This window comes from Jaculus jaculus, chromosome 1, assembly GCF_020740685.1.
Source record: "Jaculus jaculus isolate mJacJac1 chromosome 1, mJacJac1.mat.Y.cur, whole genome shotgun sequence".
NCBI lineage: Eukaryota > Metazoa > Chordata > Mammalia > Rodentia > Dipodidae > Jaculus > Jaculus jaculus.
The window spans coordinates 222988838-223004953 of record NC_059102.1 but is presented as its reverse complement, the minus strand read 5'-3'; the positions used below and the strand labels follow the sequence as shown (position 1 = coordinate 223004953).

Here is a 16116-nt window from a genome sequence, read left to right as displayed (position 1 = left end):
TTGGCTTTTAAGGTTTTTTTTTTTGTTTGTTTGTTTTTATTTATTTATTTGAGAGCGACAGAGAGAGAAAGAGGCAGAGAGAGAGAGAGGAGAGTGGGCACGCCAGGGCTTCCAGTCATTGCAAACGAACTCCAGATGCTTGCGCTCCCTTGTGCATCTGGCTAACGTGGGTCCTGGGGAATCGAACCTTGAACCGGGGTCCTTAGGCTTCACAGGCAAGCACTTAACTGCTAAGCCATCTCTCCAGCCCAGCTTTTAAAATTTTTAATTTAATTAATTTATTTATTTGAGAGGGAGAGAAAGAGGCAGATAGAGAGAGAGAATGGGTACTAGGGCCTTTAGTTGCTGTAAATGAACTCCATACCCATGTGCCATCCTGTGGATCTGGCTTTTGTGGGTACTGGGGAATTGATCCCACATTCTTAGGCTTCACACGCAAGCGCCTTAACTGCTAAGCCATCTCCCAAGCCCTATTTTGGTTTTCTTTGAGGCAAGGTTTTACTTTAGCCAAGGCTGACCTGACACTCACTCTGTAATCTATCTTGCTCTTGAACTCATGGTGATCTTCCTACCTCGGCCTCCTGAGTACTGGACTTAAAGTTGTGATCCATCATGCTTAGCTGCTTTTATTATTTTTGAGAGTCTCATGTAGCCCAGGCTGGCCTTGAACTCACTTGTGAGCTGAGGATTACTTCGAACTCCCTACCTTACTGCTTCCATCTCCCAAGTTCAAGCACCATCATGTTTGTTCTTAGTTTTTTTAAAAACATTTTTATTTATTTATTTATTTGACAGAGAAAGAGGGAGAGAGAGAATGGGTGCATCAGGGCCTCCAGCCACTGCAAACGAACTCTGGATGCATGTACCCCCTTGTGAATCTGGCTAATGTGGGTCCTGGGGAATCGAACTGGGGTCCTTTGGCTTTGTAGGCAAATGCCTTAACTGCTAAGCCATCCCTCCAGCCCTCTTACAGTTTTTTATTTTTATTTTTTTTTGAGGTAGGTTCTTATTCTAGCACAAACTGACCTGGAATTCACTGTGTAGTCTCAGGGTGGCCTCAAACTCACAACAATCCTCCTATCTCTCTGCCACCTGAGTTCTGGGATTAAAGGTGTGCACCACCACACCTGGCCTCTTTTAGTTTTTTTTTTTTTTTTTAAATTTTTATTTATTTATTTATTTGAGAGCGACAGACATAGAGAGAAAGACAGAGGGAGAGAGAGAGAATGGATGCGCCAGGGCTTCCAGCCTCTGCAAACGAACTCCAGATGCGTGCGCCCCCTTGTGCATCTGGCTAACATGGGACCTGGGGAACCGAGCCTCGAACCGGGGTCCTTAGGCTTCACAGGCAAGTGCTTAACCGTTAAGCCATCTCTCCAGCCCCTCTTTTAGTTTTTGAGACAGCGTCTTGCTAAGTAGCCTAAGCTGGTCTGCAACTTTTCATCCATTTGCCTCAGCCTCTCAAGTGACAGATGCCAAGTCTGTGACTCCATACCTAGCTAACTATAATTCATCTTCATGTGTCAGGTGCCTCTGATGACAGAAGCCCCCCACAGTCCCACCTGTGGCCTCCAACTTCATTCCATCCGAGTATCCCAGGTCCTACCAGGACATCTGACCTGAAGCCAAGAGCAGCCCAAGCCTCCAGCATGATGCCAGCCACCCACAATCTGCCCTGGCCATCCTTGGAGCCCACTGTCCCTGCCTCCAACCCCCTGGAGGGTCACAGCACTGTCCCTTGGGAGGCATCCCCTGGTGTTACTTCCCCAGACTTCCCTATTGTGGCCATGCTGCGTGCCCCCAAACTGTGGCTCCTGCCACACTCCACGTCTGTCCCAGAAGCTGATGGGGATGAGGGGCATGTAGAAGCTGTGACTCCTGCCCTGCCAGCCCCAGCCAACCCATTCCCCTCCTGGGGCCCAGCAGGATGGAATGGTGAGCTCACAGCCACCATGCTGAACAGCCTCAGATCAGGAAGCCCCTTGGCCCCATCCCAGGCTGCCATGGATGTCCCATCTGGAGCCAGCCCAGACTTCCCTGCAGCAGACTCCAGAGACATCAAGGGGACCCGCCTGCCCCACACTCCGGACCACCTCAGCTCCAGCTCCTGGCTTTCCATGGACGAGAACATGACAATCAATCTTGTCCCTTCTGATGCCCCAGTGGGGTCCATGAATGTCCCTGACATCCCAGGGACTGAATCTGGGTTCTTAGATGCAGCAGAGAGCCCCTCTTCTGGCTGGCAGGCTACTGTAGATGAGGTGCCAGACACTGGGTCATCACTGCACATCAGAGAGCTGGACACCAGGACCACATCTGTACCCTCAGAGAGCCTTGGAGTCATCATGAGTGAGGAACCTCAGGTAGCTTCAGAGGGCAGTGCCACAAAGGATCCCATGGGTGTCACAGTTGAGCTAGCCCCCAGTGATGCTGGTACCATTTTGGGGTTGGGATCCCAAGACTCCACTTCCAGAACTCAACTGGCCATGGGTTCAAATGTGGTGACATCTCTCACCTCCATGGACTGGGGGACCAACAGTGAGGCCCAGAATACACCCACATTAACCTTCAGCTCTCAAGGCCATCCAGAGCCAGAAGGCCAGGGGACACCAGGACCTTCAGCCCCACCGTCTCAGGGCAGTCCTCCCAGGAAGCCAGCTCTTCCTCCCTGGACAACTACAGCTGCCAGCATAGATGAAGCTGCCTCAGTTTCCTCAGGGGAGCCTGTGGAGCCATGGGACACCCCCAGCACCCTGCTTCCTGTGCCCCTGGGCTCTGAGGAGCCTGAGCTGCAGGTCCTGGTTGGAAGCCCAGGCCTGGAGGGTTTCTGGGAGGAGGTGGCCAGCGGGCAGGAGGGTAAGTTTCTAATCTTGTGACTACATCTAGCCTAGTGTTGCCAGGGCCTTGGGACAATGGGTTGGGGAACCCTGAGGACAGTGTGGGTTATCATAGGAAGGTCTGGAATTTTCTGTCCAAGGACAACATTAGAGGTCAGCACTCATGGGCAGAGGCAAGGAGGTGGATTGCATCTCAAACACAGCAGTTGTATTGACTGAGTGAAATGTGGGCAAAATGAAAGGTTGGGATGACTGGATTTGGAGGAGGATTGCCAGTGTCCAGGTGGCCAGGTGTGGTGGTAGATGCCTTTAATCCCAGCACTTGGGAGGCAAAGTTAGGAGGATTGCTGTGAGTTCAAGGCCAGTCTAAGACTACATAGTGAATTCCAGGTCAGCCTGGGCTAGAGTGAGACCCTACCTCCAAACTACAACAAAAGTCTCCATGTGATGGAGGGGACTGGACTTCAAAGCCCCTTCCCCCTTCCAGGCTGGAAAGATGGAGCTGGACACAGGTGGTGCCTGAGGCTGAGAGGGGAATATCCTTAATGGGTCGGAATTGGAGTTGGATTCAGTAATGGGGACAGTAGGAAGCCATGAGCCTTAAGGAGAGCAGGTGGAGTGGAAGGCAAGAATTGCCCCATTCTGCAGACTAGAAGCAGGCTCAGAGCCACATCACTGCCTGGCTGGCCTCAAATTTTGGGCGATCCTCTGGCGACAGTCTCCTAAGTGTTGGAATCACAGGCATGTGCCATCATGACCAGCTAGGTTGTGTGTTTATGTGTGTGTGCACATATGTGTGCACATATGTGCAGGACATATGTTGGTGTTGGGTGTTTTCCTCAATTGCTGTCCACCATATACTTTATAGCAGGTTTTCTCAGTGGACCCAGAGCTCGTCAATTTGACTAGAGTACCTAGCCAGTGAGCCCCAGAGATTCTGTCTCTCTGCTTCCCTAACACTGGGATTAGAGGCTTTTACCACCATGCCCAGCATTTACCTGGGTTCTGGCAACCTAAATTCAGGTCTACATGTTTGTAATGCAAGCACTTTACTGACTGAGCCATCTTCCCAGGCCCCAGCTTGCTTTTTAGTTTGTTTTGTTTTTGTTTTGAGACAGAGTATCGTGTTGTCCAGACTGGCCTCAAACTCACTATGTAGCAGAAGATGACTTTGAACTTCTGATCCTCCTGCCTCCACTTTCCAAGTGCTGGAATAATAGGACTGTACTCAGTTCACGTAGTGTTAGGGATTGAACTCAGGCCTTCATATATGATAGGCAAGCACTCTACCAACTCAGTCTGGCCTTGAACTCTCAACAGTCCTCCTGTCTCAGGCTTCCCAAGTCTGGGATCACATACATGCACCTCGTTTCAGCCATCTTAGTTCATCTTTATTATATCTCATGAGGTAAGTTCTAGTATGATTCTAGATTTACAGGTGGGAAAACTGAGAGCAAGATCCAGGAACTTAAATATATTTATGAAACTAGGGCTACAGCTTGAATCCAGGATGAAAACATTCTATGAGCTAGACATGGTGATACACACTTGTCATCCCAGCACTTAAGAGGTGGAAGCAAGAGGATCAAAACTTTTAAAAAGTTCCAGGTTATCCTTAACTAATAGTCAATTTGAGGCCAACCTGGGCTACAGAGTGAGTTCTAGGTCAGCCTGGGATAGAGTGAGACACTGTGTGGCATGGTGATGCATGCCTTTAAACTCAGCACTCCACTTGAGAGGCAAAGGTAGGAGGGTCACTATGAGTTCAAGGCCAGCCTGAGACTACATATTGAATTCCAGGTCAGTCTGGGCTAGAGCAAGACACTACCTCAAAAACAAAAAACAGGGAGGGTATTACCATGGGATACTTTTTATAATCATGGAAAATGTTAATAAAAATTGAGAAAAAAAAAACAAAAAACAAAAAACAGGGATTGGAGGGATGGCTTACTGGTTAAGGTGTTTGTCTACAAAGCCAAAGGACCCAGGTTTGATTCCCAAGGACCCATGTTAGCCAGATGCACAAGGGCCACATGCATCTGGAGTTTGTTTGCATTGGCTGGAGGCCCCAGTGTACCCATTTCTCTCTCTCTCTCTCTTTCTCTGTCAAACAAATAAATAAATAAAAACATGGGGCTGGAGGAATAGCTTAGCTGTTAAGGTGCTTGCTCTCAAACCAAAGGACCCAGGTTCAATTCCCCAGGACCCATGTAAGCCAGATGCACAAGGCGGCACCTGTGTCTGGAGTTTATGTGCAGTGGCTGGAGGCCATGGAGTGCCCATTCTCTCTCTCTCCCTTTTTCTTTCTGACAAATAAATAAAATAAATATATTAAAAAAACAAACAAACAAAAACAGTCTGGGGAGATGTGGTTTAGAAGTTAAAGACATTTGCTTGCAAAGCCTGCCAGCCAGGTTTGATTCACCAGTATCCATATAAATCCAGATATACAAAGTCAGACATGCATGTAGAGTTCATTTGCAGTGGGAAGAGGTCCTCGTGTGGCCATACTCTGTCTTTCTTCTTGCAAGTAAATAAAAGTATACTCAAAATCAAAGAGAATAGCCAGGTATGGTGGCATACACCTTTAATTCTTTAATCCTAGCAGTCAGGACACAGAGGTAGGAGAACTGCCATGTGTTCACCCTGAGGCTACACAGTGAATTCCATGTCAGTCTGGGCTAGAGAGAGACCCTACATGGAAAAAAAAAACAAAAAACAAACAGCAATTATGTGTGTGTGTGTGTGTGTGTATGTGTGTGTGTGTGTGTGTGTTGTTTATTTATTTATTTGAAAGAGAGAGGGAGAGAGAAAGAGGCAGAGGCAGATAGAGAATGGACACACCAGGGCCTCTAGTCACTACAAATGAACTCCAGACACATGTGCCACCTTGTGTATCTGGCTTACATGGGTCCTGGGGAGTTGAACCTGGGTCTTTGCAGGCAAGCACCTTAATTAACTGTTAAGCCTCTCTCCAGCCACACACACACACACACGCACGCACGCGCGCACACACACACACACACACACACACACACACACATCAGAGAGAAAGGGAGAAAGGGAGGGAAGGAGAAAAGGTCTGTTTCAGCCTGTAGGCTATAAGATTCCAAGTTCATTGGCATGAAAGAATACACGAAGTCCTGGAAAGGCTGTTAGAGAAGAGGGTCTGGCCCTGAAGCTTCTCTGAGGTAGATGGACAGAGGAAAGAAGGGAAGAAGGCTGAGCTCCGAGCAGAACTCCCATGCGTGGGAGAAAAGTGTGGTCCTGGGCCTGCACATTAGCCTTGAACTTTCCAAGAGGCTCAGCTCCAGAGTAAAGCCAACAGCAGCTGGGTGGGGGAGGTGGGCTATGCTGGGGGACACCCAGGCGCCTTGCTAACTTCTGCCAGCAGCACAAATGCTAATGAAGCCAAAAATACCCACAGCAGCAGCAGCAGCGCACCACTGAGTCAGTGCCAGCCTGTGGGCAGGTGTTGGCGGGCCACCTGGTGGCTCTGTCTCTGTTGCTTGCAGCCCCTGCTGGGCATTCATGCACATGGGCTGGGACCACACCAGCCACACTACCCTGAGGACATCTCAGCCACCACAGGGGGGCCAGCTGCCCCAGCCATTCTGTTAGCCAACAATTGTCCATGCCTGCTGTGTTCTGGGCCCAAGGCACAAAGGAAATTCCCTGTCCCTTGAAAGCTGACATCCTAGAGCAATGTTGTAGAAATTTCCCAGTGATGGACATGTTCTCTGTCTGTGCTGTCAGCTTGACATGTGGCTTCTAGGGTTGAGGAGCTGAATTTTCACTTTCATTTTAATTTAAGCATGAATGGGATGTGTGGCTGACATGTGAAACATTGCTGATCTTGGAAGAGATGTGGAGGCAAAACAATAATAATTGAAAAATCCATGATATCGGAGGCCAGAAAGTGATCAGGGAAAGAGAGAGCTGAGGTGATCTTGGTGGCTCTCACCAAGCATGCAAGAAGCCTTAGATTTATTCCCTTAGCACTGTGAAAGAATAAATAATTTTAAAAAAAAGTGGGTCTGGGGAGATGCTCAGTAGATAAGGCACTTGCCTGTAAAACCTGAAGACCTGGGCTTGATTCCCAATACCCACATAAAGGCAGATGCACAAAGTGTTGCATGCATCTGAAGTTCTTTTGCAGTGGCTAGAGGCCCTGGTTTGCCCATTCTCATTCTCTCTCTCTCTCATGTGTGTGCACACTCATAAATAAATCAACTAATAAAATATTAGCTGGGCGTGGTGGCACATGCCTTTAATCCCAGCACCTGGGAGACAGAGGTAGAGAATTACTGTGAGTTCAAGGCCAGCCTAAGACTACATATGAATTCCAGGCCAGCTTGAGCTAGAATGAGACCATACCTCAAAACAACAACAATAACAACAAAAAGTAAAAAACCAGGCCAGGGAGATGGTTCAGTGGGTAAAGTACTTGTCATGTAAGCATGAGTATCTGAGTTCAGATTTCCAGCCCTCATGCAGCATGCACTTTCAATCCCAGCAGGAAGTGGAAACAGGAGAATCTCCAGGACATGCTAGCTAACTAGTCTTGACTGAGTCAGTGTGCCCTAGGTTCAGTGAGAGGCCCTGTCTCAAAAAATAAGGTGGAGGTTGGCCAGAAGGTGCTGTCCACCCTTCTGCTCATGCCATTGTTTTCCTCTGCCATCATGGAGCTTCCCTTCCAGTATGTAAGCCAAAATAAACCCTTTCCTCCCACAGTAAATAAATAAATAAATACATAAATAAATACATAAATAAATAAAGTAAAGAAGCCAGGCATGGGAGCACACACCTTTAATCCCAGCATTCAGGAGGCAGAGGTAGGAGGATTGCTGAGAGTTCGAGGCCACCCTGAGACTTCATAGGGAATTCCAGAGCAGCCTAGGCTAGAGTGAGACCCTAACCTCGAAAAAACAACAACAAAAAAGGTGGATGTAGTGACTGAGTAAAGCATTGAACATCAACTTCTAGCCTCCACACACACATTCCAGACAAGAGGTCCCAACTTGTGCAAAGGTCCTGCTTGGAGTGTGGGAGGAATGGTGAGATGCACATGACTGGAACAGAGTAAGCCAGGAGGAAGAGTAGAGGTGAGTCAAGAAGTCAGGGTACGCTGGGCGTGGTGGCACATGCCTTTAGTCCCAGCACTCGGGAGGCAGAAAGGTAGGAGGATTATTATGAGTTTGAGGCCACCCTGAGACTCCATAGTGAATTCCAGGTCAGCCTGGGCTGGAGTGAGACCCTACCTCGAAAACCAAAAAAAAAAAAAAAAAGTCGGGGTACATCACACAGAGCCGTGTGGGCTGCCAAGAGGACTTTGGTGTAAATGTGTGTGTGGAGGCCAGAGGTTAGCTGTGGGCATCTTCTCTAGCACTCTCCACTTTACTGACTGAGTCAGGGCCTCTCAGTTGAGCTCAGAATCTCTGACTCAGCTAGTCTGATCTAGCCAGTTTACTAGGGGATTCCTTGTCACCACCTCCTGAGCTCTGGGGATTACAGGCAGAACCCCTTACCCACCCAGGATTTGTGGGTTCTGGAGATTCGAGCTGGGGTCCTCAAACGTGGTGCATGCTTTATCCACTGAGCTTGACTTTTTGTTTTGTTTTAGAGGTAGAGTCTCACTCTAGCCCAGGCTGACCTAGAATTCACTATGTAGTCTCAGGGTGGCCTTGAACTCATAGAGATTCTCCTATCTCTTCTGCCTCCTGAGTGCTGGGATTAAAAGCATTTGCCATCACTCCCGGCTTCTGAGCTTGACTTGCTTTATGGCATAGAGGAAGCAACAGGTGGACTCATGATTCCATGGTTGCCTCTGGTATCTGGGAGAGCAGCACAGGAACAGGGAGGCTTGATGCCACCTCAAGTTTTTATTTTATTTGTTTATTTTGGTTTTTCGAGGTAGGGTCTCCCTCTAGTCCAAGCTGACCTGGAATTTACTATGTAGTCTCAGGATGGCCTCAAACTCACGGTGATCCTCCTACCTCTGCCTCCCAGTGCTGGGATTAAAGGCATGCACCACCACGCCCAGCTATTCTATTTATTTTTTCTTTTCTTTTATTTATTTGAGAAAGGCAGATAGAAAGGGGAGGAGGGAAAGAATGGGCTACCAGGGCCTCCAGCCACTGTAAATGAACTCCAGACTCATGTACCACCTTGTGCATCTGCCTAACAAGGGTCCTGGGGAATTGAACCTGGGTCCTTTGGGCTTTGCAGGCAAGTGTTTTAATCACTAAGCCATCTCTTCAGCCCTTTTTTTTTTTTTAATGAGCGAGCGAGTGAGAGAGAGGAGCCCTATTTTTTTTTTTTTTTTAATGAGTGAGTGAGTGAGAGACAGAGAGAGAGAGAATTTGCACACCAGGGCCTCCCGCCAGTGCAGTTAAATTCCAGATGCGTGCACCATCTTGTGTACATGTGCGACCTTGTACACTTGTGTCACCTTGTGTGCCTAGCTTACATGAGACCTGGAGAGTCAAACATGGATCCTTAGGCTTTGCAGGTAAGCACTTTAACCACTAAGCCATTTTTCCAACCCACCACCTCAACTTTTAAAAATATTTATTTAGGGCTGGAGAGATTGCTTAGCAGTTAAGGCACTTGCCTGTAAAGCCAAAGGACCCAGTTCAATTCCCCAGGACCCATGTAAGCCAGATGCACAAGGGGCACATATGTCTGGAGTTCGTTTGCAGTGACAAGAGGCCCTGGTACAACCCATTCTCTCTATCTGCCTCTTCCTCTGTCTCTCTCAAATAAATCAATAAAATATGTTTTAAAAAAGGTATAAAGGGCCAAGTGTGATGGCTCATACCTTTAATCCCAGCCCTCAGAAGGCAGAGGTAGGAGGATCGCCATGAGTTTGAGGCCACCCTGAGACTACATAGTGAATTCTAGGTCAGCCTGAGCTAAAGTGAAACCCTACCTCAAAAGAAAAGAAAAGAAAAGAAAAGAAAAGAAAAGAAAAGAAAAGAAAAGAAAAGAAAAGAAAAGAAAAGAAAAGAAAAGAAAAGGTGTAAAAAATTTGAGAGAGAGAGAGAGAAAGGAGGGGGGAATATGTTTGCCAGAGCCCCCTGTCACTACAAATGAACTCCAGATGCATATGCCACTTTGTGCATCTGGCTTTCTGTGGGTACTTGAGAATCAAACCCCAACCTTCAGGCTTTATAAACAAGTGCCTTTAACCACTGAGCTATCTCTCCAGCTCCCAACCTCTATAGCCAAGCCTGGACTTGGCTCACCCTGTCAAGTGCTGGGATGACAGGTGTGCACCTCCTCAATTTCTTGCAAGAACCTGCACCAGAGCAAAGCAGAAGTTCCAGATCACAGAAACTGGAGCAAGGCCTGGAGCCCAGAACCAGGCAGGCAGGAGAGCTGCTGGCCAGGTGTTGCCTGCCTCTGGGGCTGGCTTTGCTGGGAACAGTGGTTGAAGGTGTTGCCCTGACAAGGCTGGGAGAGATGGAGATCCTCAAAGAACGAGTTTCTTATAACCAACAATGCAGGGGTAGAGGCAAACCTCCTGCCCCAGAGGAAACTCAGCTGGGGAATGGAAAGGGAAGGGTACAGGGTCACCTGTTCTTTAATACCACTTGGGTATCAAATCCCATGCTGAGGCACCCCACCCCCAGAGTCTCCAGGTCAGTATCAACAGAGCTCGGCATAATTTTTGGTCAGGTCTCAGTGTTGGGGTGTACTATTTTTATTTTCCCATTATAGAGAATTAACCATGAGTTCCCCGGGGTCTCCTAGTGAGAAGCAAAGTAAGCAGTTGTGATTATGTGGTTATATATGGTTACATGAAGCTGTGGCTATAACCACCACAACCCACTGTGGTACAGTATGTTTGCCATCAGGAGGTAATAGGATCATCAGGAATTCCAGGCCAGCTTTGACTATAGAGCAAGTTCAAAGCTATGCTAGACTTCATGAGACTGTGTCTCAAAACAAGAAAAACTACTAAGATTACATACCAAGAGATGTCAAACCAGTACAACAACAGGAGAGGGCATGGTGGTGCACATCTATAAGCACAGCACTTAGGAGGCAGAGGTAGGAGGAGTGTTGTGAGTTCAAGGCTAGCTTGGGACTACAGAGTGACTTCCAGGTAAGCCTGGGCTAGAGTGAGATCCTACCTCAAAAAAAGAAAAAGTTGAAGCCAGGCATGGTGGCGCATGCCTTTAATCCCAGCACTTGGGAGGCAGAGGTAGGAGGATTGCTGTGAGTTCGAGGCCATCCTGAGACTACATAGTGAATTCCAGGTCAGCCTACCTCAGAAAAAAAAAAAAAGAAAAAGTTTTAAGTTCAGCCTGGGGAGAATGCTCTGAGAGTAAAGTGCTTACTGTTCAAACATGAGCACTGGAGTTCAAATCCCCTGTAATACAGCACTGGGGAGATAGAGACAAGAGTGTCTGGGGTTGCTGGCTAGCCAGTCTAGCTAAGTCACTGAGCTTCAGGTTCAGTGAGAGACCCTGTCTCAAAACATGAAGGTGGTATGGGGCTGAAGAGATGGCTTAGCATTAAGGTGCTTGCCTGCAGAGCCTAACAACTTGAGTTCAATTTCCCAGTACCCATGTAAAGCCAGCTGCACAAAGTGGCACATGTGTCTGGAGTCTGTAGTGGCTGGAGTCCCTGGTGCACCCATTCTCTCTGTCTGTCTCTCTTCTATCTCTCTTCTTGCAAATTAGTTAATTTTAAAAAAGAAGGTGGTGGTAGAGCCAGGTATGGTGGTGTGTGCCTTTAATCCCAGCACTTGGGAGGCAGAGGTAGAAGGATCACTTGTGAGTTCAAGGCCAGCTTGAGACTACACGGTGAATTCCAGGTCAACCTGGGCTAGAGTGAGACCTTACCTAAAAAAAAAAAAAAAAAAAAAAAAGGAAAAATAAGGTGGCTGACCTAGGAAGATGGCTCAACTATTACAGGCACTTGCTTGCAAAGCCTGCCAACCTGCATTCTATTTCCAAGCCTCTCATGTAATCCAGACACAAAAAGTGGCATAAACATCTATTGTTTATTTACATAGGGAAGAAGGCCCTGGCTTGCCCATGTGCATGCATGCACACACGTGCACACATGGACACACAAACACACACACACACACACACACACACACACACACACACACACACACAGAGCAAGCTCAAGGCCAACCTGAAAGTACATGAGATCTTGTTTCAAAAACTAAATAGGGAGAGCAAGACCCTAGCTCAAAAAAAAAAAAAAAAAAAAAAAAAAAAAAAGCCGGGTGTGGTGGTGCATGCCTTTAAATTCTGCACTTGGGAGGCAGAGGTAGGAGGATCTCTGTGAGTTTGAGGTCACCCTGAGACTCTATAGTGAATTCCAGGTCAGCCTGAGCAAGGGTAAGACTCTACCTTGAAAAACCAAAAAATAAAATAAAATAAAAATAAAATATAGGGGGCTGAAGAGATGGCTCAGTAGCTAAAAGTACTCACTGTACAAGCATGAAGACCTGACTTCTATCCCCAGCACCCACATAAAAAATGGGGCATGACTGTGCTTGCCTTTAAACCTGGGGTGGGGATGCATATGGGAAGATAGCTGGGCCTCGGCCAGCCTAAATAAAAACTGGTGTGAGCTCCAGGCTCAGTAGGAGACATTATCTCAGCAAAATAAAGTGATGAACAAGAGGCAGAAAGCTGATGTTCTCCTTTGGTCTCAGCATGTGTGTGCACGGGGCACGTGCATCTGCACCAAATACATGCAGCCTTCACACACACACACACCACACCTCACATACCACATACACTTTTTTTTTTTAAATTTTTTGTTTATTTTTATTTATTTATTTGAGAGCAACAGACAGAGAAAGAGGCAGATAGAGAGGGAGAATGGGCACCAGGGCCTCCAACCACTGCAAACGAACTCCAGACACATGTGCCCCTTTGTGCATCTGGCTAACGGGGGTCCTGGAGAATGAAGCTTTGAACCTGGGTCCTTAGGCTTCACAGGCAAGCACCCAACCACTAAGCCTTCTCTCCAGCCCACATATACAGTTTTTAAAATTTTAAATACTTTTGTGTATGTCAGAGCAAGAGTGAAAATGGGTACTCCAGGGCCTCATAACACTTATAGAAACATTCCATACATGTGCCATTGTGCATCTGGCTTTACATGTGTACTGGGGAATCAGATCCAAGCTGGTAGGCTTTGCAAACACGTGGCTTTAACCACTGTGCCTTCTCACTAGCCCAAATTTCAAATTTATTTTTTAAAAAGGAATTGAGATTTTTGTTTGTTTGTTTTTGTTTTTCAAAGTAGGGTTTCACTCTAGCCCAGGCTACCTGGAATTCACTACATAATTTCAGGGTGGCCTCGAACCCATAGCAGTTCTTTTACCTCTGCCTCTCGAGGGCTGGGATTAAAGGTGTGCATCACAACCCCCAGCATGAACTGAGATTCTTTCATTCTTTTCATAGCACTAATGTTTCCTATAGCCTAGATTTTGAGAAGTAAGTGCAGATGAGGGGCAGTAGTCAGAGAGGACAGTGAGAATTGTTAAGATACTCTTAAAAGAAGTTCTGACACTGGATAGCCCACTCCAGTTTGGCCCAAGGTAGGATCTTGCTCCCACAGGGCAGTCCACAGATGTTGTGGAGCAACTCCTGAAAGAAGTAAGTTTCATCACTGGGGGTAGGTGAGGGGATGTTGGTGGCCACCTGTTGCGAAGGTGACAGGAAGGGACTCCTCAGACAGTGGTTGATACAAAGGACTTCAGTTGCCTGTGGTCTGGATTCCATGAAAGTAAGTCAACCTGATCGCACCTGTCCCTCACATAGTGTGTCCATCCTACAGCTTCCACAGATCCCTGTGAGAACAACCCTTGCCTGCACGGTGGGATCTGTCACACCAACGGTACCATGTATGGCTGTAGCTGCGATCAGGGCTTCGCAGGGGAGAACTGCGAGATTGGTGAGTATCACAGTGCAGAGCCTGTGCTTGTCCCATTGGCAGAATCAGCTGTAAGAGCTGCTGGTGCTGGGCATGGCTCTGGTGTGCTAACTTTTGCTTCCACCGTCTATCATGGCTGGGAGGGAGTGAGAAAGGGTTGATGGGGCTTAGATTTCTTCCAGTAAAGGGCTTCTGGGGAACCTACCTCCTCTTGATGATTAGGAGTGTAGGCAGCACCTGCAGAAATACTGGAGGACATGCTACAAAGTGTGAAGTTACAATAAATGTAAATAGTATAATTTCTCAAGATCCATGTATTCACTTTACAACCACACTAGGAATTATGGAATATCAATAAAGCACATAAAAGATATAATTTTCTTCTCTTGATTGGTTGAGACAGGGTCTCCCAGTCTAGCCTAGGCTGGCCTCAAACTTGTGGTCCTCCTGCCTTAGTCTCCTGAGCACTGGGATTAGAGGCCTAAATCACATTGGCTACCAAATGATATAGTTTATTTTGTTTATTTACTTGACAGAGAAAGAGGGAAAGAGAGAATGGATGCACCAGGGCCTCCAACCACTACAAATGAACTCCAGACGTGGGCGCCCCCTTGTGCATCTGGCTAACATGGGTCCTAGGGAATCGAACCTGAGTCCTTTGGCTTTGCAGGCAAATGCCTTAACCACTAAGCCATCCCTCCAACCCCTAGTTTGTTTGTTTTTTTTTAAATTCTTCTAAGCTGGAGAGATGGCTTAGTGGATAAAGTGCTGGCCTATAAAGCCAAAGGACCCAGGTTCAATTCCCCAGTACCCATATAAGCTAGATGCACAAAATGGCACATGCATCTGGATTTTGTTTGCTGGATGCCCTGGAGCACCCATTCTGTCTCTCTTATCTGCCTCCTTCTCTCTCAAATTAGTAAAAGTGAATAAAAAAAATAAAAAAATTAAGATAGGGTCTTATGTAGCCCAGGCTGGCTTCAAACTTACTATATGGTCAAGGAAGTGGACCTCTGATCAGCCCCTTTCTCCTACAGACATCGATGACTGCATCTGCAGCCCCTGCGAGAATGGAGGCACATGTATTGATGAGGTGAATGGGTTTGTCTGCCTTTGTCTCCCCAGCTATGGCGGCAGCCTGTGTGAGAAGGGTAAGTGTCCACTGTACTGCAGACATGGCCAGCAGGGTATGAAAACCTGGCCAGAGGCTGAAAGCAGTCTCTGTGTCTCTGCTGGGTTCCATGGCCAACCTTCATAGGAACCAAATTGCTTGGGTATTTTGTTTATTTTTAGTTCTTTGTGTTTTTGAGGTAGGGTCTCACTCTAGCCCAGGCTGACGTGGAATTCACTATGTAGTCTCAGGGTGGCCTCAAACTCACAGTGATCCTCCTACTTCTGCCTCCCAAGTGCTGGGATTAAAGGTGTGTACCACCTCACCTGGCCTTCAAATAAGCAATTTTTAAAGAAATACATTTAAAAAATATTTTATACCCAATGGGAGTATGACTATTAGGCAGTATATTCATACAATGAAGTTCTCAATTAAAAATATTTTATTATTTTTTTGAGAGAGTAAATGTGAGTATGGGTGTGCCAGAGTCTCTTGCCACTACAAATGAACTCCAGATTTATGTGCCACTCCATATGTCTGGTTTTACATAAGTACTGGGGAATTAAACTCAAGTCGGTAGGCTTTGCAAGCAAGTGCTTTTAGCTGCTTAGCCAACTGTCCATCCAAGAAATACTTTTTTTACTTGATTAGTTATTTTGGGTTTTATGTATGTACATGTATGTGCATGTGTGGAAGCCAGCACTGGGGTTACTGGCATACACGTGGCATACCTGGCATTTAAGTAGGCTCCTTAGGTGTCAGAGGCAAGCCACTTTAACTGCTGAGCCATCTCTCCAGCCCTGCATATTTCTTTTCTTTTCTTTTTTTTTTTTTTTTGAGGCAGAGTCTCACTTTGTAGCCCAAACTGTCTTGGAACTCATTCTGTAATCCCACTGACCTTGAACTCTTGGTGATCCTCCTGTCTCAGCTCCTGTGTACCCGGATGACAGGTGTGAGCTAAAATTCCTGGATAAAATTTATTGATTTACTAATTTTGCAATGCTGAAAATCAAACCCTGGACTTTGTGTATGCTGGGAAAGTGCTTTACCTGAGCTAAATCCCAGCTTAGCTTTTTCTACCCCAAATTTTTATTTGTGTGTGTGTGTGTATGTGTGTGTGTGTGTGCGGGCACGTGCATGCACACATGTACAAACATATAGGTTTCTTGCCACAGCAAACAAATACCCACTGGCTTTATGTAGGTGGTTGGGGAATTGAACCCAGGCTGGCAGGCTTTGTGAGTAAGCTCCTTCAAC

General features: G+C 46.9%; 1 protein-coding gene across 3 annotated transcripts in view; it reads left to right on the top strand.

Moving 5' to 3' along the window:
* The window catches only part of Ncan (neurocan), a 47826-nt gene that overhangs the window by 16150 nt on the left and 15560 nt on the right, over positions 1–16116 (top strand). For all 3 annotated transcript variants that reach the window (XM_045161026.1, XM_045161032.1, XM_045161017.1), the window contains 3 exons: positions 1528–2856; positions 13653–13769; positions 14786–14899. In XM_045161026.1, the coding sequence (XP_045016961.1) occupies positions 1528–2856; positions 13653–13769; positions 14786–14899 (1560 nt within the window). The remainder of the gene's footprint in view (positions 1–1527; positions 2857–13652; positions 13770–14785; positions 14900–16116) is intronic.